The sequence below is a fragment of the Meles meles genome, chromosome 6, assembly GCF_922984935.1.
Source record: "Meles meles chromosome 6, mMelMel3.1 paternal haplotype, whole genome shotgun sequence".
NCBI classification, from domain to species: domain Eukaryota; kingdom Metazoa; phylum Chordata; class Mammalia; order Carnivora; family Mustelidae; genus Meles; species Meles meles.
Window position 1 is genome coordinate 31,651,222 of NC_060071.1, and position 24,937 is coordinate 31,676,158.

Here is a 24,937-nt window from a genome sequence, read left to right on the forward strand (position 1 = left end):
ATACACTAAAAGCCACTGAATTAAACATTTAATTGGTAAATTGTATGGTACATGAATTATATCTCAATAAGTCTGTCATTATAATAATGTTGGGTCACTGAGATTTTTAAAAAAATTTTATAAACTCTTCACTAGACTGATGAAGAGAAAGTGAACAAAAAAGAGAAGACACAAATTAACTGCAGAAATTTAAAGAGGAGCTATCACTCCAGATCTGATAGACAAAAAAAGAAAATAGGGCAGTATTATAAACAACTTTATCCAATACATTTGACAACTTAGAATAGCCCTAAAACCATTAAAGAACTTGTGTTAACTGTGAAACACTCCACCAAAGAAAACTCCAGGCCAAAATGGCATCACTGGTGAATTTTATCACATTTAAGACAAAACAAAAAACAAAACAAAAATACCAATCCTACACAAACCACTCAGAAAATAGAGTAGTAGGGAACATCTTTCTGAAGCCAGAGTAATATTGATACCAAAATGAAACAAATATTTTTTTAAAGAAAGTTATAGATTATTTTGATCCAGACAGACCCCAAAATCCTTAACACAATACCAGTCAATCAAAACCAGCAAAATGTTAACAAGATATCATGATCAAGTAACTCAAAGTGCTTTAATATTCAAAAATCAAACAATGTAATTCATCATATTAACAAAATAAAGGAGAAAAAACAGATCATTTCAGTAAATGTAGAAAAATATTTGACAAAATTCAAAAACCATTCGTGGTAACAACTCTCAACAAGACGGGAACAGAAGGTAAGTTCCTCAACTCTGTATCATTAAGAAAACAAATAGGCAAGGCTTAGCTTGCGAGAAGTATGTGCAAAACATATCTGACAAAAAGCTCATATAACTATGTTATTAAAGTAATCATATACATATTTTACACACACACACATATGTGACATTTCAGTAACAAAAAGACAAGCAATAAAAAAGGGCCAAAGAATTAAACAGACACTTCTTGAGGAAAACATGTGAATCCCCAAAACACAGCAATGTTCATCATCATTAGATATCAGGCAAATGCAAATTAAAACCACAATAATGCACCACTACATACTCACCATTCAACAGCGAAAACACCAAATGTTGGTAAAAATGAGGAGCAACTGGAACCCAAATACATAGTTGGTGGGAATGTAAAATTGTACTCTGGGAAGAAATTATCCAGACAGGAGTATCAGAGTCCAAGCAAAGCGGGAGGGTATCTATATGAAAGGACTGTTCAGTGCAAGGTATCTGAGTGGGGCAAGGAGGGCATCTGTGCAGGGCAAGGTCCAGGTTGTTCAGTAGGAAAAGGGCATTACAAATGGAGAAAGGGAGAGAACTAGAATTGATCCTGCTGTTTTGGACTGGAATTGGCAGTATCAGAGTAAACTATGGTTTTCAATAATATATGGAATAGAGACTGATAGAGAAATACAGATGTAAATGTGTGTGTATGAGCCTACACATGCACATAGCTACACACATTCCCCAGCTTTTTTCACTGAGAGGTCCTGGGAATAACAACATCCCAATAGCGACGAAAGCAGCTAACATCCAGCTGTTGGCTGCTAATTACTATTGTTCACTAAAAGGAACCAGGGCTCTTTAGAGGAATGATGGAGTCCAGGGCTGAGACAAGAAAAGTACAAAATGAGCCTGAACATAGTGTTCTATTAGAAAGTAAGAAAGCACTCAAAGAAAAATGGGAACACGTCAAAAAGACACAGAAGCCACCTTTAAGAGGTTCTCACTGGCCAAATGTGGGACAATTTGTACAATGATGATGATGATGATGGATTTTCACCCACTTGGTGGTAAAATGGGAATCAAAAGTCCATACTGATATAAATATATGAATTGAAAGTCTAAGGAAAATTGGAATGTTCACATCATTTCAAAGTACCTCTTCATAAAACACTTACTAATTACAAAGGGAAAAGTGACTGTATAGCAGAGAAATTTCACAGATTTCACCTTATGAAAAGATCAAAGTGAAAATCATTGGTAACAAGACAAAATGAAATTGTGTACCACCTGATAGGATGAAATAACACTTCTGTGATAATCTTGTCAAAGATACATGTGAGGAAGTAAGACAAACCCAATTTGAGGGACATTCTACTCTTCAAAATGGCTATCCTATAATCTTCAGAAGTGCCAACGTCATGAAAGTCACAGTAAGACAGGAATTGTTTAAGATGGAAGGATACATGACAACTACAGGCATCATGTGATTCTGAGCTAAAGCTTTTTGCTATAAAGGACATTACTGGATAATAGGCAAAACCTGAATGGGATCTTATGATAAGATGGAATTAATGTATCAACAGTAATGTCTTGATTTTAAAAGCTTAATGGTGGTTATATGGGAGAAAGTTCTACATAACATATCTGGGAATGATGGAGTATCATCTCAGCAACTTACTTTCAAACGGCCCACGAAGATAAAGGTTTTTGGTCTGTACTCAAAAATTTTCTGTACACTCGAGATTGTTTCAAAAAGGTTTTGGGGGGATTCTTCTAGGAGAGAGAAAGAGCACACATGCACGCATGAGCAGAGAAGGGAAGGGTAGAGGGAGGGGGAGAGAATCTTAAGATGATTCCATGCTCAGGGCAGAGCACAATGAGGTCCTTCATCTCACTACCCTGAGATTATCCTGCACCAAAACCAAGAGCCATATATTTAAACTGAGTCACCCAGGCACCCCTAGATTGTTTGAAAAGTTTTAAAGCTTAAACACATGCACGCATACACACACTAATACATATGTACATATGTGACCAGGCCTGACTCAGAGTTAATGAAGCTGAATCTCTGGGGATTATATGATTTATGTTAAAGAAAGTCTTTTTAAAGTATTCAATATATTTAAATTCCTTATAAAACAACTAAAATAATTCTATATTCATAATGGCAATGTTGAAGAAAGGTGACTGACTGTATGACATTTATTTTCAATACAGATAAAGATGCCACTGGTCATTCCATCATTCAGATATTCTACTTAACAAGTGCTGCCTTTCAGTCAAACTAAATAAAAGTTTGTCTGCCACCTCAGTGCATTCTGAATTTCTTGTAGAAGTATTATTAATTAGGAACGCTGTGGGACTGATCTTTTGTAAATTCAAGCCTGAAGATGTCTACCCATGTAATGTGTAATGTGAATAATCATTAGATATGGTTAGTGACTTTTTTTTTTTAAGATTTTATTTACTTATCTGACAGAAAGAGAGAAAGCAAGAGAGGGAAGACAAGCAAAGGACGTGGGAGACGGAGAAGCAGGCTTCCCCCTGAGCAGGGAGCCCGATGTGGGGCTCAATCCCAGGACCCTAGGATCATGACCTGAGCCAAAGGCAGATGCTTAACAACTGAGCCACCAAGTTCAGCCCATGACTGAACTTTTTAAACCACAATATTTATCTTCTAAGTTTTGGATAGGTTTAACTGAAAATTATTCTAGTATCACTTATCTATATGGATCATAATTTTCTGAATTTCATGCAGCTAGACAAAATAAGAGAGAGAAGGTAGTTGTACAGGATGAGACAACTATTATTCATAGCTCCTGATTTCAAGATTCTGTGTTCATTAATACAGTTTTTATTAATAGTAAATAGGCTTTATGGTAAATAAATGCTAACGTGAACTTATAAAATCCATTTACTAATAAAATGTTATTTTCACCAATTTTATATTTAGTGTGCAATCTGTATATTTTTTAAAGATTTTTATGTGAGTGGCACTGGGGTAGCTCAGTTGTTAAGTGTCTGGCTTTGGCTCAGGTCATGATCCCAGGGTCCTAGAAGCAAGCCCCACATCCAGCTCCCTGCTCAGTGGGAAGCCTGCTTCACTCTCTCGACCTTTGTTCCCTCTTGTGTTCCCTCTCTCACTGTCTCTCTCTCTGGCAAATAAAGAAATAAAATCTTTAAAAAAAAAAAAAAGATTTTATGTGAATTTGACAGTGCTCCACTGCTTTAAAACAATCCAAAAGACTGGAATTTTTCTTTTTCTTTTTTTTTTAAAGAGAGGGAGAGATAGGGTGGGGAATGGCAGAGAGAGAGGGAGAGATAGAATCAAGCAGACTCCAGGCCCAGCACAGAGCCTGACATGGGGCTTGAACTCACAACCCTGAGATCATGGCCTGAGCTGAAATCAAGAGTCAGTCACTTAACCGACTGAGCCACCCAGGCACCCCAAGATACTGGAATTTAATAAAAACTTTAAAAAAAAATCTGAGAGACAATGCCAGATTTAAGAACTGCTAAGCATTTTACTAAGACCAAGAAATCCACAGACCTTGTAAGGACATGTTCCCCACTGTAATGGTTAACTGCTTAGATAACACTGAACGGTATCTGAGATGGTTATTCAACAAATAAATATATATACACAGATATACACACAAACTTTTTATCCCCACAGAATTTTGCATTGCATATTTTATTGCAATACTCACTGGTGCTACTATTTTCCCCGTCTGTCCAACTTGCATGTCATTGGGAACAAAGCCAGCATCAACAGCAGCACGAGAAGCGCCAACTAAAAGAGAAACATATTTGTCATGTTTTTTAAGCTCTATTCATCAGCTGGTTGGGATATTCACTAATAACTGTATTAAAAGACACCGAGGGGTGCCTGGGTGGCTCACTGGGGTAAACCTCTGCCTTTGGCTCAGGTCATGATCTCAGGGTCCTGGGATTGAGCCCTACATGGGGCTCTCTGCTCAGCAGGGAGCCTGTTTCCCCCTCTCTGCCTCCTTCTCTGCCTACTTGTGATCTCTCTCTCTCTCTCTCTGTCAATTAAATAAAAATCTTAAAAAAAAAAAAGACACTGATAAGTGCACTTACAAATTTATTTTATAAAGGCCTTGTTTAAAAATCCCCTTATCAATGATCAATTCTAAAAGGAAGCACTAGTGCATTTTATTCACAAAACTTCAAGAAATGCCTTCTATTTATACCCAAGGATTTAAAAGTTTAAATTTGGCTGAAGTCCTCTGCTTGCTTTATCAAAAAGGCATCTAGGCATTCATAAAACATACATTATAATCTGTTTGGCACGCCATTATATAATGCCCCTTTATGCAATAACTTCACAACTTTTGATATCATCTGTGATCAGATAAAGACAAGTTACACATAACACAAGTTAAGTTTTAACCTATCTAAAAAAAAAATGAAAAGTTAAGTAGCCTTTCATCCTCCTTCAGCAGATGTCAACAAGGGAGCCCTGTACTTGGAGTGAAGTCACCCCTCTCACAGCAAGGGTCAAGAATGAGTCTTAGGTCTTCTTCATCTTCATCTAGAGAGGATAAAAGGAAGCCACAGACAGTACTCACTACCTCCTAACACACACAGTCTCGACACTACCTGAGTAAGGACTGGTCACATATTGCCCTTTACTTACTTCAGTCACTACAACAAGGTCCAGACTCAAGAGTTATCCTTCATAATCTACAAACTAATCTCCATAAAGCCCTGCATACTCCCTAATCTACACCCATCTTCCCCTTTGTCTAGATGCTCCCTGAAGACAATGATTCCCCTGCAGTCCCTTCCAGCAGATGCTGCTCTGTCTGCCACCATCTTCATACCACTGGTCCTGGAGGTAGGACTCCTCACTGACACCTTCAGAAAGTTCTCCCGCCTTCCTCCTTAAAAGTCTTCAGCTTTGTATCTCACATCACCAGATCATTTCACCCATTTATTGCTGTGTTGGCTATTAACCACAAGTCCATTACCCTTCATTTCTCAATGGCCTTCTGGGCCATTGCCACTTTCTCCAATATTAGTCTTAATTCTGAAAGATCTCAACACCTAGCCTCTTGGCTCCTTAAACTCTTCTCCAATCATCTGGGTCCTCAGCCACACCCGTGGTCATATCCCCAACCTTTCCATTATCAATATCCTTTGACAATCTCAGTCTCCAATGTGACCTCCTCTTTCTAGCTGACTCCATTCGCACCTAGCTCCAGCAATCCTCTGACCTCACTGGGATGACCCTCTCTCCCACTATGTTGTTTCCTCTTTAACCTAGCTTAAATTCTATGATCAATGATCCTAACCACTTCATTGCATATGCCTTCAATCTCCTTGCCTTGGAGATCACACTCAACTGAAAAAAACTCCATCTCCAGTTAACAGATTAACAGATAAACAGTTAACAGATAAACAACCTCTCTACATTTTCCATACCTGTCCCCCTGTAGTTCAGCATAACTGGAGAAAAACACCAACACTAAGCTGTGTGCACAGGGTTTTACTTTAAATAAATAGGCCTGAATTCTCTGCTTCCTAAACTATAACTTTGTATCTTTTCTTCTCTCATTAAACATCCAAAATCTTTACCATCCTCACTCTCAGCCGATGATCTTGTTTCCTATTTCACTTAAGAAACTGATATCATGGGGCACCTGGGTGGCTCAGTGGTTTAAGCTGCTGCCTTCGGCTCAGGTCATGATCTCAGGGTCCTGGGATCGAGTCCCACATCGGGCTCTCTGCTGGGCAGGGAGCCTGCTTCCCTCTCATTCTCTCTGCCTGCCTCTTTGCCTACTTGTGATCTCTCTCTGTCAAATAAATAAATAAAATCTTAAAAAAAAAAAAAAAAAAGAAAAGAAACTGATATCATCACAAGCGAACTTCCATATGCTTCAACTAACATATACCCATCAACCCACAGCTGTGTCTATATACTTTTTTACCTACTTAAGATATCACTCCAGATATCTCCCCTCCCTCTCCTGCATGATTAATTTTTCCCTCTCAACTGGAGCATTTCCATCAGCATAGAAGCATGCTATTATTTGTTCCTTCTTTAAAATATTCCCCTGCCAAATACTGTTCATTTCTCTGCTTTCCCTTATAGCAAAATCTCTCTAAAGATTTGTCTGTATTGATTCCAGTTCCAAGCCTCCCAATCTATTTCTAAAAACTTTATTAAAACATAACACACATACAGAAACACATGCAAATTACATGTACTGCTCAATGGTTTATCATAAAGTCAATGTAGTCATGTAAACACCATTTTGGATCATTCTTTAAAATCCATTTCACTCAGGTTTTTGTCCCCACTACTCCACTAAAAATGCTCTGTCACCAATGACCTCTAAATGGCTAAATTAGTCACCCTCAGTCCTCATTTTTCTTGACCTACTACAATACCTGACTAAAACACTTCACTTGGATTCCAAAACATTGCGCTCTCTGTCCTGGTTTTGTTGCCTTACCTACCAGTCCTTTTGGTCTTTCTCTCCTTCTCCCCTGCCTTTTAATCTTACAATGTCTAGGGCTTAGTCCTGGGACCTCTTTTATATCTACACTCACTCCCCTGGTGATATCATCCAGTTTCATGGCTTTAAATACTATCTAAATGCTACTGATTACCAAATTTATACTCCAGCCCAAACTTCTCCAATGAACTCCACATTCCTATACCAACAGTTTAATTGACATTTCTACTGGTTTCTTCATTGTTAGCTCAAAACTTAATATGCCCAAAGTGGAATTCCTGATCTCTCCCTGGAAACTGTGCCCAGTGAGTCTTCACTGTCTCAGCTAATGGTAACTTCATCGTACCAACTGCCAGAGAAAAACTCTCTCTCATAATATATATATCCAATTTGTCAAGAAATCCCAGTTTCTTTACCTTCAACTATATATCCTAAAACTATTTCTCCCCAAATCTACTGCTACTAACCTGATCGAAACCACCAGTATCTCTCACCTGAATGATTAAAATAGCCTCCTAACTGATCTCCCTATTAATGCACTTATTCCCCTACACATATCTGTGCTCAAAACTGTAGCTAGAGTATCCAGTCAAGTGACTCTTCTACTCAAACCTTTCAATGGTTTCCTATTTCATCAAGAAAAAAGGAATCTCTTTACCAAAGCACATAATGCCCTATGTGTACTGGTCTATTACTCCCAATCTTATCTCTTACTACTCTCCCTTTTTGCACTTTCCATTCCAGCCACACTGGCCTCCTTGCGATTTGTCACATAAACTAGACATGCTTCTCCCTTAGCTGGACCCTTTGTACTTTACCTATCCCTTTACCTGAAACATTCTCTTTCTCAGATCTCCTCATGGCTTGCTCCTTCACTTCTATCAAACCCTTGTTCAGGGATGCCTGGGTGGCAGTCATTAAGCATCCACCTCTGGTTCAGGTCATGATCCCAGGGTCCTGGGATGGAGCCCTGCATTGGGCTCCCTGTTCAGCAGGAAGTCTGCTTCTCCCTCTCCCACTCCCCCTGCTTGTGTTCCCTCTCTCACTATCTCTTTCCCTGTCAAATAAATAAAATCTTACAAAAACAACAACAAAAAAAAACCTTTGTTCAGATGTCTCCTTATTAAGGCCTCCTCTGACCATCTTACTTAAAACTGACATCTTTCCTCTCTAAACTCCTCCTCCTTTTCATAGCACTTATTATTCTCTAACATACTATAATATGCTAATTTAGTGGTAGGCAGAAAAATAGCCCCTCCAAAAATATATTCACTTTCTAATCCCCTGTATTACCAACATGGCAAAAGATATGATACAAAGGATCTTTTTTTTTTTTTTTAAAGATTTTATTTATTTATTTGACAGAGAGAGAGATCTCAAATAGGCAGAGAGGCAGGCAGAGAGAGGGGAGGAAGCAGGCTCCCTGCAGAGCAGAGAGCCCGATGCGGGGCTCGATCCCAGGACCCTGAGATCATGACCTGAGCCGAAGGCAGCGGCTTAATCCACTGAGCCACCCAGGCGCCCCGATACAAAGGATCTTAAGAGAGGGTGCTTATCCTGAATTATCTAGGCGGCCCCTTAAATATCATCACATGTATCCTTGTAAAAGGGATACAGAGGGAGGTGTGACAGAGATACACAGAGAAGAAGGTGATTTGAAGACAAAGCCAGAAATTGGAGTGATGCAGCCACATGCCCAGGAATATTGGGGCAGCCTCTAAAAACTGGAAATGAACAGATTTGCTACCAGAGTGTGGTCCTACCAGCACCATGATTTCAACATACTTCTGGCATCTAGAACTGTGAGAATAATTTTCTGTTGTTTTAAGCCACAGAGTTTAATAGCAATTTGTTACAGTAGCCACAGAAAACTAATACTAGTCTCACTCAAATATAAATGTAACTTCTATAAGGAGAGAGACTGCTTATTTTGCTCACTACTATTTCCCAGCTCCTAAAATAATACCTGACATACGGCAAACACTCAATAAATATTTGTTCAATTAAAGAATACATGAAGGAAATAAACACCCTCAAAGAAAACCATCTGATTATAGAGTCAACATAAGGCATTTATTCAGAAAAAAACATTATTGTTTCTATGAGTACACGTATTAGCTAATATAAAATCATATAAAAAAAAAACCTAGAAAGTTACACACAAAACTCTTAAAAAGGGGAAGGAAGAAAAGAATGGAAACTTTTTTTTGAGAGAGAGAGAGCAAGAGATGGGGAGGGAGTGGGAGAGAATCTTAAGCAGGAGGGAAGGGAGAGTAAGGGAGAGCAAGTATCTTAAGCAGGCTCCAGCCTAGCATGGAGCCCGAAACAGGGCTCCATCTGACGATCATGACCTGAGCCAAATCAAAAGTTGGACACTTGACCAACAGAGTTACCCAGGTGCCCCACTGTAAAAAGATTATATTCATGCAATAGTTCTATAATTAAAAACTAAAATATTTCCAATTTTCTGATTTCAAAAACCATTCCAGTCTCATCAGTACATTTTTAATACATTCTATCTTTCCTTTAAATGGTTAACTACAATTTTAAAATAACATTAACTTCTATTTTTATGAGAGATTGATATCAGACTACCAAGAACGAGAAAAACAAGGGCATTCCTAAATCTAAAGTAGGCAATGAAGCTGACATTTAAAGATTTTATTAAATGGAAAAACAGGGGTGCCTGGGTGGCTCAGTCAGTCAAGAGGCTGCCTTCGACTGAGGTCATGATCCCTGAGTCAAGTCCCAGGATCAGGTTCCGGGATCAAGCCCTGCATCAGGCTACCTGCTCAGTAGGCAGTCTGCTTCTCCCTCTGCTCCTCACCCTGCTCTCGTCCTCTTTCTCTCACTCACTCACTCACTCTCTCTCAAATAAATAATAAAATCTTTAAATAAATACATACATAAATTACTAAATGGAAAAACAACAAAGATTTCACATCTTTATGAGTGTTACATAAACAATAAAAAAAGTACAAGGACCCTCTGTACACTGAATGCTATACCACTTACTTGGCAACTAAGAAAAACCATTTCAGAGAGAAATGTTGAAAACCAGAGAAAGCAAAATAATCTGTAGCCTTCAGTGACTTATATATAAATGAAATAATAAAGAAAAAATATTTCCAACAAAAAGGGAGTATTTTTCTACTAAAGAAAATACCTTTACCTGCAGCATGTAGTTGATCTGCCAAATCATACAACAACTTAAAGTTCTCTCCACTCTTCAAACCCCGACCTCATTGAAGATGACAAGAAAAAAAAAAACCGAAAAAACAAATTAAGTAAACATAAACTCCATTCTATACAGCTTTAGAGACGACTTGTACCAAGCTCCCCCTGGTGCCAGTGATATAGATGTGCAACTGAGAGCCCAAATTGTATTATCAAGCTCATGATTTCATTTTCCTAATTGGTAAAATGGGAGTAATACTTGGAACCTACTATTTCTTACATTTGAAAAAAAAAAAATCTGAACTCCTCTATAATAAATACTAATAAAATCAATTTTAAGTTTATAACATCTTTTAAAATTAATAAATTATAATATTCCACTTACCACCAGATACTACCACTTTGGCACCAGTTAGCTCTGGTCGATCACTTTTGGTTAATTTCTGGTCAAGCCACTCTGCTATCCCCACTGGGGAAGGACTTGATGCTGCACACATTGATACAGATAACAAAACAATGACCGTGAGTTAAAATTTAATAATAGCATTTTTAAAAGAAACACATAAAGAATTCATTCCATGAAATTCAAGTTTTTTAGTTACTGTGAATTTTTTGTGCTTCTAAATTCATTCTCAGATTTTTGTTAAGAATTGAAGGGATAAGATTCCAGCCTTTAACTCATTAGCTATATGACCTTTGAGAAGTCATTTAATTCTCTGAGTCTATCTATAAAACTGGAATAACCCTCTATGAAGTTCAAACATAGTACCTATTAAAGAGTAACACCCTCTATACATTTACTATTAATTACATTCTTCCATTACACCAAGTCTCCTAAGTATTATAATATGAAACAGTGAGAAAAAAGTTAAGCAACACCCCTTTGATCTATCAAAGCAACTATAATAGTACCAAAAATGATATGAAAAGGCACATTATAAATATTTCTTCTTTTTGGAAAGCTTGGAAATATTATTTAGACTGAGCTCTCAGACACTGTTCAAGAAATTTAAACAGAGGCCATACCTTATTCTAATATAATCACTGAACTGAAAAACAAGAAACAAAACAAATTTCAAACAAACACTCACCCTTTTCTGAACTGGCACTACCTCCACTTGTTGCTGCCGCTTCAAAAGATGTTCCTCGGACAGAAAATACCTTCACTTTCTCATCACACTTCACTGTACATAAAGCATTTCCTGAAATACACAATTTATTTTTTTAAAAATACCGATGAAAGGCAAGTAATCCTTTGAGGTTCAGAATTTACTTCATGAAAACAAGGAAGAAGTAACTATAAACCAGTTGTTTTCTACTAAGTATAGGAAAAGGTACCACAACACTGAAGAAATTCCTCAGTGGAGATTTGTATAACCTTGGATGTTTTTAAAAGCAGGGCAAGTGCTGACCCCCCTGGAAGCAAGAAATGGAATAGGTTAGGCACCCACAATAAGAAGGCACACTTCTTCTAAAAGGAATATAAGCAAAAGCTTTCTTCTCCAAAACACAGTCAGTAACTCAAGAGTATGAGGCTGCAACAACTTAGGAACACAGCTACTAGGCTTATTAAGAGAGGAAAATAAATGACAACATGTTAGGGCAGAGGCACTTGGGTGACTCAAGTCAGTTAAGCATCTGCCTTCCGCTCAGGTCATGATTTCAGCGTCCTGGGATTGAGCCTGACATCAGGATACCTGCTCATGGGGAGTTTGCTTCTCCCTCCACCACTCCCTCTCCCCCTGCTCATGCATGCACAGGTGCTCCCTCTCTCTCAAATAATATCTTTTTTTTAAAAAGAAAGAAAACATAATAGGGCGTAAAGAACAAGAGGTGTGATCCTCCAAGATTTTAAAAGAAATTATGGATTAGCAATCACGTAAGAGTGACCTAAACTTGACCAATATTTCCCCTCAAACACTACCAAAGATGAAAGATCTAATTTGAGAACTGACCATTAAATTGAAACACAGAACTTCAATCAGAAAGAACAAAGAGTCCACTGCCTTCTCTAGGTCCACTAGAGACTAAGTGTGCTTAGTAGAAGAACAATCAACTAAAGAGACACTGAAATGAATTTCTTTTTTTTTTTTTTAATATTTTATTTATTTGACAGAGAGAAATCACAAGTAGACAGAGAGGCAGGCAGAGAGAGAGAGAAAGAAGCAGGCTCCCCGCGGAGCAGAGAGCCCGATGTGGGGCTCAATCCCAGGACCCTGGGATCATGACCTGAGCCGAAGGCAGAGGCTTTAACCCACTGAGCCACACAGGCGCCCCGAAATGAATTTCTTAATGCAGATGGAAATGGAGTAGAAGCAGTGAAGAATACTGTTTTTTTTAAATGGAAAAGTTTTGCTTCTCCAGGTGCCACTTATGAAATGTATTGAATAGTGAATCTAATTTTTATTGATGACTTGAAAAATCTCATTGCTCTGTAAACTGAATAACCAAGCAGGAAAGAACTGTGCTCTGGATCTATCAAACACAATGTCATGTCATGGTCTAGCAGCAAATCTAGGATTAAGACTTTTCTCAGACATGTTTAAAATGGTCCATTTAGGGCGCCTGGGTGGCTCAGTGGGTTAAGCCGCTGCCTTCAGCTTGGATCATGATCTCGGGGTCCTGGGATCGAGTCCTGCATCGGGCTCTCTGCTCAGCGGGGAGCCTGCTTCCCTCTCTCTCTCTCTCTCTCTGCCTGCCTATCTACTTGTGATCTCTGTCAAATAAATAAAATCTTTAAAAAAAAAAAAAAAAAGATGGTCCATTTAAAGCACGACTTGTTTAAAATACTATCTTCAAATTAATTTCTGCTTTTAAAATTCACAAAAAGTTAACATGTTGATTATTTTCCTTGGTTACTCACCTGCATAAATAGTTCTCACAAATGTGTCAGGAGACTTGATTGCAATGATGTCAGAAATTGAGGCAACATCAAGTTTGGCTGCTATCCTGGGCAAAAGGTTCTAAAGGCAAAAATAGCTTTGAATTACACAATATATACTGACGGATGGCTATCAACTACCGACACTTAGCATTCTTTTTTTTTTTTTTTAAGATTTTATTTATTTGACAGATAGAGATCACAAGTAGGGAGAGAGGCAGGCAGAGAGAGAGAGAGAGGAGGAAGCAGGCTCCCTGCCAAGCAGAGAGCCCGATGCGGGGCTCGATCCCAGGACCCCAGGATCATGACCTGAGCCAAAGCAGAGGCTTTAACCCACTGAGCCACCCAGGCGCCCGCCGACACTTAACATTCTTGAAACGCATACTCTGTAGAAGTTTTAATTCAAATCTTTTATATTTCACATGCATCGTTAGACATACTATAACTTCAAGCATAATTTTTTGGATAGTCTTTGAGATTAAGTAAGAGTCTATCATTCCTATAACTACATTAAGAGTTCTATGAGTTTTACAGTAATAAACCATCTTAACTCAATATTATGAGATATGATATTTGCTTTAATGAATATCACTTACAAAGTGTGACCACTATGCATTACTGAATTTAGGTGAAACAGACAAATATTTAGAAGAGCAATAAAATTCTCAAATACTAAAACAGATTATACATGTATATATTTACTTAATGTATATGAAAGAAAAGATTTCAAAGCAGACATTGTCACCTTTTAAAAAACTCAGTATTGGGGCGCCTGGGTGGCTCAGTGGTTTAGGCCACTGCCTTCGGCTCAGGTCATGATCTCAGGGTCCTGGGATCGAGTCCCGCATCGGGCTCTCTGCTCAGCAGGGAGCCTGCTTCCCTCTCACTCTCTCTGCTTGCCTCTCTGCCTACTTGTGATCTCTCTCTGTCAAATAAATAAATAAAAATCTTAAAAAAAAAATAAAATATAAAAAAATAAAATAAAATAAAAAAAAAATAAAAAACTCAGTATTGCATTAAAAAAGATCAAAACTAACCTAAATATCCATCAACAGGGGATAGGTCTATTAATTATAGCTCATCCACATACTGGAATCCTACATAACCATAAAGCAAACAAGAATGAGAAAAGTGAGACACAGCCTATATAATATGTTCAGGAGCAACAAAACTAATGTAAATGCTTTTCCCTGTATGTGCACATAACATCTCTGAAATAGATACATGCGCTAACTGCACCCTCACTAGCGGGGATCAATGGGAAAGCCACAATATCCCCAAGTCTCAGTTACTTCACCTCACGAATGACAGAAAGAGAATTCCTAGTTTTAGCTTAAAATTCAAGGACTCTAAGGCTATAAAAAAGAGTTAGTGAAGACAGAATATCCATACTTCTGGTCTCAAAGGTTTCCTTAGATGATAACATCATCAAAGCATAATAAAAAAGTGAAGTGTTGCATTTTTTTTAAATTTAAAGATTTATTTGAGAGGGAGTGCAAATGCACGTGCCAATAAACAGGGGTGGGGGTACAGAGGGAGAAGGAGAAGCAGACCCAAAGCTGAGCAGGGAGCCCAACCTGGAACTCCATCCCAAGACTCAGAGTTCATGACCCAAGCTGAAGTCAGATGCTTAACCCACTGAGCCATCCAGGCACCCCGCGTTGCTTTTATCACAAAAATAGCTGAATTATATACTACTATCTACATAGTCTTATTCCATGGCAGCTCCTGAACTTGGTACATGAAACCAAGTGAGAGCAAACTCTCACTATAACAGTATTTAAGTTCCTCTCCTCAATTCCATCCCCAAATCCTCTAAGAATTCTCCCAAGATTACCTTCTAATTACTCCTTTATTCTGAATCCTCCTGCACGCATGTACAACTCCACTATTTAATTGGCACTAACACATAGTTTGTTTTAAAATAACTTTAATATGGGGCACCTGGGTGGCTCCGTGGGTTAAAGCCTCTGCCTTCGGCTCAGGTCATGATCTCAGGGTCTTGGGATTGAGCGCCTTATCGGGCTCTCTGCTCAGTGGGGAGCCTGCTCCCCCCCCCCCCCCCCCGCCTGCCTCTCTGCCTACTTGTGATCTCTGTCTGTAAATTAAAAAAAATAAATAAATAAATAACTTTAATATACATACTTATAATGACCCTCAACTAAACTTAAGCACCCCTAGCGTAGAGGTTTTGTGTCTTCCATTCCTCTTGTGTCCTCTATCTACTAAGTGGTTCTAAATATACCGACACTAACAAGTGTTGACAGTCTGAGTCAATTTTCCCCATGTTGTATCTATAACAGGAAAGATCTTCTAATTTTCTATTTATTTTTACCATATTATACAGCAGTCCTCTTTCAACCACAGCAGAACTACTGAAAATTACCACAGTTTATAAAAACCGCAGTTAGAAAAAAATTAAGATCTCTTAGAAAATAAAGCATTTGGGAAAACAATTAAAATGCCATCAAACATACTTCTAACTTGGTAAATGCAAAGTTTAGAGGATACCTACTTTCAAAATAAATCAAATTTGATAGCATTTAAAGCCTGCTTCACTAAGTAACTCTTTTTTTAAATCACCTTCTTTAACTCTTCAGGAAATACCACTGGAATATTGTTACCTGGCTGAAGAAATTCTCTAACAAACATTATGTTATGCAGATTGTCTTTTTATAGTTTTAAACTTTCTAAATTGCTTGAAACTTAATATCTTTTGTACTTCCATTATCCCATGTCTCATTTTAGCACATCTTGAAAAAAACTGACCATGGTGCTTTAAGGCATATGTATCTCCAGGTATGAGCTTTCATTTAAATGTCCTGAGAGGGTAAATGGTGAACAGATCTCTCTCTATACTCTCCAAGCAGGATTGACCACATTGGTTTCAAAGGAGAGGCACAACTGTCAGAGTGTTTGTTCATACATAAAAAGATGACAGATTTTTAAATTCTAGCATACCAGTATAAAAGTGTGCTATCTCAAAACCACAGTTAGTAAAGGACTGTTAAAGAGCAGATTGCTTAGCTTCATCTAATGGATTCTTTCTCATTCCAAACCCATTCAGAGGCTACAGCACCAGCTACTCTTATGTGACCCTTGTTCTCAAAACTTTCATATGCTGGGCGCCTGGGTGGCTTAGTCGATTAAGTGTCTCCCTTTGGCTCAGGTCATGATCCCGGAGTCCTGGGATGGAGCCCCGCATCTGGCTCCCTGCTCAGCAGGGAGTCTGCTTCTCCCTCTCCTCTGCTCCGTTGCCCCCACCCCGCCACTTACTCTCTCTCTCACTCTCTCTCTCCCTCATTCACTCTTTCAAATAAATAAATAAAATCTTTAAAAAAACAACTTTCATATGTTACAACACAGCAATCAAGGTCAGACTGTTAAAATCTAGCTACTTAGATGCAATAAACACCCTATCTGGGTTTAATAATCTTTTTGGAGAACTGTCACCACAAACTCAAGACTCATGAAATTTATTTAACTCATCTAACACTGAATCAAAACTCTCAGAGATAGAATGGTCCACAAAGATCTTTTAGTTCAATGCTCATCTGTAACAGAAGTTGGATGTTAATCTTCTGACTTAATCTTCTCCAGAGTAAGGGAAGACACCCACCCCCTTTTTTTAACATCTCTCTTTGGCAGATCTTGGACATCACTTGGTTAAACCGCATCATTTTACATATAAGAAAAACAGACTTCAGTAAGGTAAAATGACTAGCCTAAGGCCATATAGGTCTGTGGAACTACTTTACTTACCAATTACTAAATTCTATAAAAAAACTAAAAATTCATGATAGTCTATAATGTGACAACCTAATAATAGAAGGATAATTGTTTATTAAACTCAAGTGTTTACATTGTTACACCTAGAAATTCTGTTAACTTTAAAAGAAAAATTTTAATGAGTTCAAACTGATAATTCTAAAGGTTAAAAACAAACTAAAAGCAATTTACATGAGTTTTTCTGCAAGTTCTCTAGATGGGTTGCAGTGATTCATGTTTAGAAGCAATACTGCACCACAGATAAATATTCACAAACACTACTCATTTTGCACAAAAAGAGATCAAGGTCTTGGAAGCTCACTGTTATTGTCACTCAACATAATTAGTTGATCTAAGAGATTATATCTTATTCCTCAAACTTATATTTTAAAATCAATTACAACAGAATTATGACAGTAAAAGGAAAAAAGTCAAATCGAAACAATTCAAAGAAGAAATAAAAACCAGTAACTGTATGAAAAGGTATTTGATCTCATGATCAAAGAAATGCACTATTTAAAAGGATATAGTTTTTCACCCATTAGATTGGGGAAAAAAATGTTAAAATGTACAATACCAGGTGTTGGCAAGTCACCCTCTCATGTGACTCATGGAATGCAACCTGAGACTTCCATTTAAGATAGCAATTTAGCAATACATATCAAAACTTTAAACATACACAGTCTTTGACCCAACTATTTCACTTCTAGAACTCTAGTCTAAGTAAATACATGTATACAAGGATGTATGTACAGGCACATTTCCTTACAGCAAGGTTTACAAATGCAAAAAATTAGAAACAATCTAACTGTACAGCCCTGGCTAAATATGGAATATTATGCAGCCATTAAAAAAAAAAGAGAGACATGTTTTATTTTTCAAGACACACTCTTAAGTAAAAACCACCAGTCACAAAACAATTCATGATATATATTATTACACTTTAGGAGTAAAAAAAAAAAATGTGTACAGGTATTATAATTTCAAAATCCATAGCAAAGGGACTAAAAGAATATACAACTGTTAACACCTGTATTTCTGAAACAGGAAGAGGGAGTTGGGAAGAAAGGGGAACTTTGATATCTTGCTCTGCATACTACTGTACTATATGCATCCTTTCTAATAAAAATGTATTTGTGTACAACCTAATTTGTAATCTTTAAAACTAAAACTGCAACTTATTAAGAATGGGATAGAAGAAAAGGGAATTAGAATACCCATGGCCACAGAGAGAGCAAGAACAACCCAGTGACAAATTCTCTTGGGCCCCCCCTCTTAGTTTACCTCCCTCTTTTTTAAAACTTCATGTAGATAACTAACCATCTGATAGCACATTCTTTCTTCAGACATATCATAATGCACACGATCAGATTACAGCTTTCTTCATCCTAAGGATGTTTCTAACTACCACACAGCCCTTCCAAATTCTCCAAGGAGACAGAATTTGGCCTTTATAAATATCCATCAGCCACCCAAATAAGCCACTGCTTAGGATGAGTTACTACTAAAATGACATTTACACACAGAAAATTCAACATCGTTTTTAAAGAAAAATAATCTTTAAAAAGATCCTAGCTTTCTCCATGACAACATTTGAAAATCTGAAAGTAGCATTCTAATAATTGACAAAATCTTGAAAGAACAGATTTGTCTCTGTGACAAAATTTGAAAACATGGAGTTGGCATTTTTAAAGAAATTGTAACAAAGTCTTAAGAGAAAAAATTTTAGCAAAATTACCATATTAATTCAGAAAGCCAGGATTAGCTACCTAAACAGAGTCTGTTGTACATTTTCAGCATAATGAAATCCAACCCTTCCAAGTAATGACATCAGATTCCACATTCTGATCTTCTCACCTTTCCAAAGGCAGATGCTCCCGCACAGATGTGTGTGTAATTGAACTGCTTCTGAGTTGCCAGAATCAATGGCGTCAGCTCCTCTGAGAATTAAACGCATTTGATAAATACACTTCGTGATATTTTCACATTCTTATATTCAAGCATACTTCAGACACTACACTTTTTCCACTGGAAAAGCTCACCTGGAAGGAAGCCTTTGTATGTATCATGCTGAGCCACCAGAACTTTTGCTACACCTGCTACTTTGCAGAGATCTTGTACCACCTGTAATTAAAAGAGTAATTATCCACCTAACAGAAAGATACAAACAGAGCCACCACTACAAACATCCACAGAACATAAAATCTTGATGGCCAACTACAGAAATCATTGTTTTTTAGACTATGGAAATTGTTCTTAACAGAAAAAGAGCAACTTAAGTAAAAACAAAAATTCTTCAACAACAACAACAACAAAATCTTAGGCAATTGATCTTACTACCAATGATCTTTAACAAAAATTCCTGCCTTGAAAAAGAAAAGTATTAATTGATAAGCCAAAATTAGCACAGCTCTCTACTCAAACTTAGTTATAAATTATGCTTCTTACTTTTCAATTAATTCAAGTATAAATTCATCATTTTAGAAATGCTGAAAATGAGGCAATTGTTAGTTCTCTCTCTCAGACACACAAACAATAACAACACAGCCAATGGGTTTGCTAGAGGCAAAAAATAGGACCTAACCACACTGGTTTACAGGCCACTGCACTCTATTTAGCAATAATGATTTCTGCTGACATTAAAATTATTGAATTTAGGCAAGAGAAAAATCTTATATAATGGTCCACTGTCAACTTCTGAGTTCCTGCCCAACTACATATATTTAGCTATGATAAAGAAAAGTAAATTTTATTTTAATTCCTCATTTTTTCCTGTGTGGAATCAGAATGAAGTTCTGGGAAAATTTTGTGACTACTCACAATTCTTATATACAGAAGGCAAGTAGAATCCCTTTTATTCTTTAATTACAGCAAGACTGGCTTTTGCTTTAGCAGAGACATAACTATCATATCATATCATAGTTTCTGTCTTCTTGTTCACCTCCACGATGGTTCGCTGATGAGTAGGCATGAAAAGCTGTGCCTCCTGCCCCCACTCAATGGAAGGTAAGGCTGCAACAATATTTACAGTTTCCAAGGTCATAAAAGTACCTCTGTTGAACCAAGTATTCACTGGCAGACTACCTGGTACTATCAAAACTGTCTTTTTTACCAGAAAAAACTTCTGACATTATACAGAAAAATCACTTACTGCTTACAATAAATAACTACAAAAAAACAGTATAAAATTGAAATTTGCCTAAGCTATCAACAGGGTTTCTTTACACAAGTACTATTTTTCTTTCAGATTAGACTGTGACAAAAAGAGATCATAACTAAAGAGAAAGTAATTTCTGCTTTGATTTTTCTCAAAATAGTGTAAATAAAATAGCATTTCAAGTCCCCAGCTTCACACCTGGCAGCTCCTGCATGGTACAGGAGGGAACTGGTAGCTCAACTTAACTAGAGTATGATTTCAACTACACTGCAGCCCAGGAGTACAGATCCTGCAAACCATATTCTAGCACCCTTCTAGAGAGTTAGTTCACAAAGCCATTATCTCATTGCAACAACAACAACAAAACGAAGAACACCTTTTACTAAGAGCTATAGTTTGAAAAGCATAGTACTTAACATTTGAAGTTTTATACCAATTAAAAATTAAAATCCATGATACTCCAGATTTACCACTTTCAGGAATTAAAAGAAATTAGCTAGTATATTCATCAATACAAAAAAGGGATCGGCTACTAACTTCTAAGGAGACTCAAATATTATCATTCTACTTGGTACCTGATAGCACACGATGGTGCCAGTGGAACTAAATCAAGTATTTTACCTCATTTCAAAAGACAAAATGCTTAGTGAGCAAACCTTTTAGTTCCTTTTTCACATGTAGTAATGACTATGACATTGGCCATTTAATGAGGATTAGAGCCCGGTTTGGGTTATAGTCCTTAGCATAATTCTCTGTTGCCATCTTTCCCTGTCTCTTGATGGAGATTATATTTGCTATTGCTGACCTTAAAAATTTCTCACCTTGTCACATTTGGTTCCAGCTACTAAGCAAGACACTTCACCTCCAACACGTTTGGCTGCAGTGATGGTATTTAATGTAATGGGTGCTAGGGTATCATTTGCATGCTCGGCTATTACCAGGGTACTTTGAAATCGTAGCAATGAGGCCTAAAGAAAAACAAAAAGGTGGAACAGAATATTGTAATACAAATAGGTTTTTAAAAGCCTAATTGTTAAGCATGTGTGCTTTTTAAAAAAAATGTACACAACACTCAGTTCTATAAATGTATTCATAAAGTACTTGCTCAATGGCAAAAATTAAACTATTTGTGTCTATTATTCTATTACTAATATTCTTAATAAAAACAAAGTGCGAATTTATATTCTACCAGAAAAATTTAATTATTTCAAAACAAATTTCCTATTAATCTGTTTCTGAATATTATGTGTTCAATGAGAAATTGCCAACTGCATCTAAATTTAAAATTCTTTTTTTTTAAAGATTTTATTTATTAATTTGACAGAGATCACAAATAGGCAGAGAGGCAGGCAGAGAGAGAGGCTCCCTGCTGAGCAGAGAGCCTGATATGGGGCTCCATCCCAGGACCCTGGGATCATGACCTGATCCGAAGGCAGAGGCTTTAACCCACTGAGCCACCCAGACACCCCTAAATTTAAAATTCTTAAGTTGAGGGGTGCCTAGGTAGCTCAGTTGGTTAAGCATCCAACTCTTGATTTCAGCTCAGGTCATCATCTCAGCGCCATGAGATGGAGACCCACAGCAGACTCTGCCCTGGCCCTGGAGTCTGCTTAAGATTCTCTCACTTCCTCTCCCTCTGCCCCTCACCCCCACACCCACTCAGGCACGTGTGCTTTCTCTCAAATAAATAAATAAATAAATGTAAAATTCTTTTTTTCTTTTTAAGATTTTATTTATTTATTTGACAGACAGAGATCACAAGTAGGCAGAGAGGCAGGCAGAGAGAGGAAGGGAAGCAGGCTCCCCACCAAGCAGAGAGCCCGATGCAGGGCTCGATCCCAGGACCCCAGGATCATGACCTGAGCTGAAGGCAGAGGCTTTAACCCACTGAGCCATCCACGTGCCCCAATAAATGTAAAATTCTTAAGTAGAACTTATTAACTATCAAACTCAGAATCAAACTATTACTAACTACATCCGCTTGCACCACAACTGCTAAAGATACAGTATATCCAGAAATAATGGGTTTGAAACCAATTACTAAAGTTGATTTTATTGCTTTCAGGCAAAATGCATTCAATACCCAAATAACTGATAATGTAAATCTGTCTTTAAAACACAGTATCACACAGTTATTTTGCTGGGGTTCCAACTGTTTAAACATGCTTCTGAAGTCAAAAAGGAAGCTTGGGGACCATATCTTGGAAACAACCAGTATCCACATATATCTACTATGGACTATCAAGAGACCATCAATAGCTCACAGTCATCTGGAATAATTTCCAACACCAGGAACACAAAGATGAACAAGAATGGTCACTGTACTCAAAGATTTTAAGGGAAATACGACTTGTTTACATACAATTATGAGAACAGTCTTTTAATCAATGAAGAGATCCAAAAGGCTGGAGGTTGCAGATCATGAAATATAGAATCAAGAGGAAGAAATGAAGAAATTTAGGTGTTCTTGTCATATGAAAACATGAGGAAGGCTACCACAGATGTGACAAAATAAGAAAACTCAGGAACTATCCTTATGAAAAATCACAATGAGAAATGAGAAAAGGAGGCTCTGAGGATCAAATGGCATGGTTGTAACGGCTTAATTCAGCAATAATCTTTGATCTGGAGCTGGAGTGAGGAAAGCATGGTATAAAATTTACACCAGAGCTGGATATTTACAAAGGAGGGAATGAATGAAAGGCAGGCAGGCATGGGACTATAATGCTCATTACACAACTAAATTTACAAAATACATTTACTATACTGTAAATAGCAATTGCTATGTTTTAATATTCTGTTTTTATTGCTGTTAAGTATATGAGCATACCAGTTTAACCAGTTCTGTAATCATCTGGGTAATTAGTAATTTTTTATCATTGTTTATAAAGATTTTTTCATGTATTGATTTATTTGAGAGAGTGAGAAAGCACATTCAGGGGGAGCAGCAGAGAGAGAGAGAGAAGAAGCCGACCCCCTGCTGAGCAGGGAGCCCAACATGGGGCTGGATCCCAGGACCCTGGAATCATGACCTGAGCCGAAAGCAGATGCTTAACTGACTGAGCCACCCAGGTGCCCCCGTAATTTTATTATCATAAACAATGCAGGGGCATCTGGCTGGCTCAGTCAGTAGAGCATCAAACTCTTTATCTCAGGGTTATAGTTTGGAGCCCCACACTAGATGTAGAGATTACTTTAAAAAAATAATAAAATGCATAAAAATCAAGCAATCCAGAGAAAACCATCCTTATAGCTGAGTCTTTGTACTCACCCTCAATAAATCAGAGTTTGTTTTTGTGTAGAAAGACCCTTCTGGCTGGAACCTGACCAGACCTTAGCTGCTCTGCTTCCATAGAAGACTAAGCCAGATTCTCTGCAACCTTCAACAAGCTATAGGGACCTCTTCCCCTAAGCTGTCTACCTGTACCAGTTCATCCTCAACCTTCTCCTCAGTCCTCTAAATCACCTCTATCCTTGATGAACCAATCCCAGAACTGGGGACCAGAAACTCTAGGGATAGGCCAGAGGAAGGAATCGTTGCATTATGTATCATGGATGGCATTTCTTGTCTTTTTCTTCCCTTTCTGTTTATTCAAAGGAAGAAAGGAAAGGGGGGAAATGAGACTTTTGTTGTTGCCAGATCAAGTACCTGCTTGTATAACTTATTCTTTTTTACAATTAAAAAAACTTGTCTTCTAAAACGAGGTGGTTAAAGTAAGGTTTGAAATCTTTATGCATATTTTATGCTTCTTTTCTTATGACAAATTCCTAGAAGTGTTAGATCAAGAGGAAGGCACACTTTTAAATTTTTTAATGACTGACACAAACTGTTCTCCAGAAAATTGTAGCAATTCACAACAGTTCACAATTCTTGGGATGGAATACAAGTTCTTAAAAGGCAAATACCATGCCTATTCAAAGAACCTAGTACAATTTTTTTAATCTACATCTGTAGAAATATAGAGGATTTTCTCTATTTTAATCAGATGATCACAGTTACCTTGCAAAGAACTCTAATTAGGACTCAATGGCATAATTTATTATTTAAATCACATTTCACAAGAATTGCCAGTAACAAACTCCTTATTACCAATATATGTCAGATACCATATTTTGATTATGTTTCACACATCATTTACTATAAAAATTATGAGATCTCCATCGCCATTTCAAGAATAAATCCAAGATTTGGTGGCAGAAGGCCCATACGTGCCATAAATTACAGTTCCAGCATAAGATAAATTGGGCAGTTCTCCCAAGGAATCATCAAGCTTTTTAAACTTCTAGGGGGAACATTGTATATTCTTTTTAAAAGACTATTCAAAATTTTAAGAGTAAACAACAACAAAAGAACATACAAAAGAACCCACTCAGTTATCTACCTGATCAATATTTACTAATTACTGTTACATCATACAGGCACGCTATATTACTTTATCACTTGACTCCTTATATGGAGGAACCACTACATAGGATAAAGTAAAAACCAGGCAAGCAGGGTTGCCAGAATGACTCCCCAGCTCTGCTTTAACCAAATTAACTAAACCAAAATATACAGACATTGAGCGAGAGAGAGTTGACCATGGAACAACGTGGGGGTTAGGGCACTAACCCTTGATGCAGTAAAAAAAATCTACATTAACTTTTGACTCCCCCAAAACTAATACTATACTGTTGACCAGAAGCCTTCCCAATCACAGTCAATTAATACATATT

At 37.4% G+C, this 24,937-nt stretch overlaps 1 protein-coding gene across 1 annotated transcript in view; it reads right to left on the reverse strand.

Annotated features, from left to right (window-relative positions):
• ETFA (electron transfer flavoprotein subunit alpha) overlaps positions 1-24,937 on the reverse strand; it is an 80,262-nt gene that overhangs the window by 41,083 nt on the left and 14,242 nt on the right. The window contains exons 2-9 of the mRNA XM_046009093.1: positions 21,043-21,189; positions 19,107-19,188; positions 18,922-19,004; positions 13,279-13,378; positions 11,507-11,617; positions 10,801-10,902; positions 10,411-10,479; positions 4,464-4,546 (exon numbers count right to left, since the gene is read on the reverse strand). Of these exons, the coding sequence (XP_045865049.1) occupies positions 4,464-4,546; positions 10,411-10,479; positions 10,801-10,902; positions 11,507-11,617; positions 13,279-13,378; positions 18,922-19,004; positions 19,107-19,188; positions 21,043-21,189 (777 nt within the window). The remainder of the gene's footprint in view (positions 1-4,463; positions 4,547-10,410; positions 10,480-10,800; positions 10,903-11,506; positions 11,618-13,278; positions 13,379-18,921; positions 19,005-19,106; positions 19,189-21,042; positions 21,190-24,937) is intronic.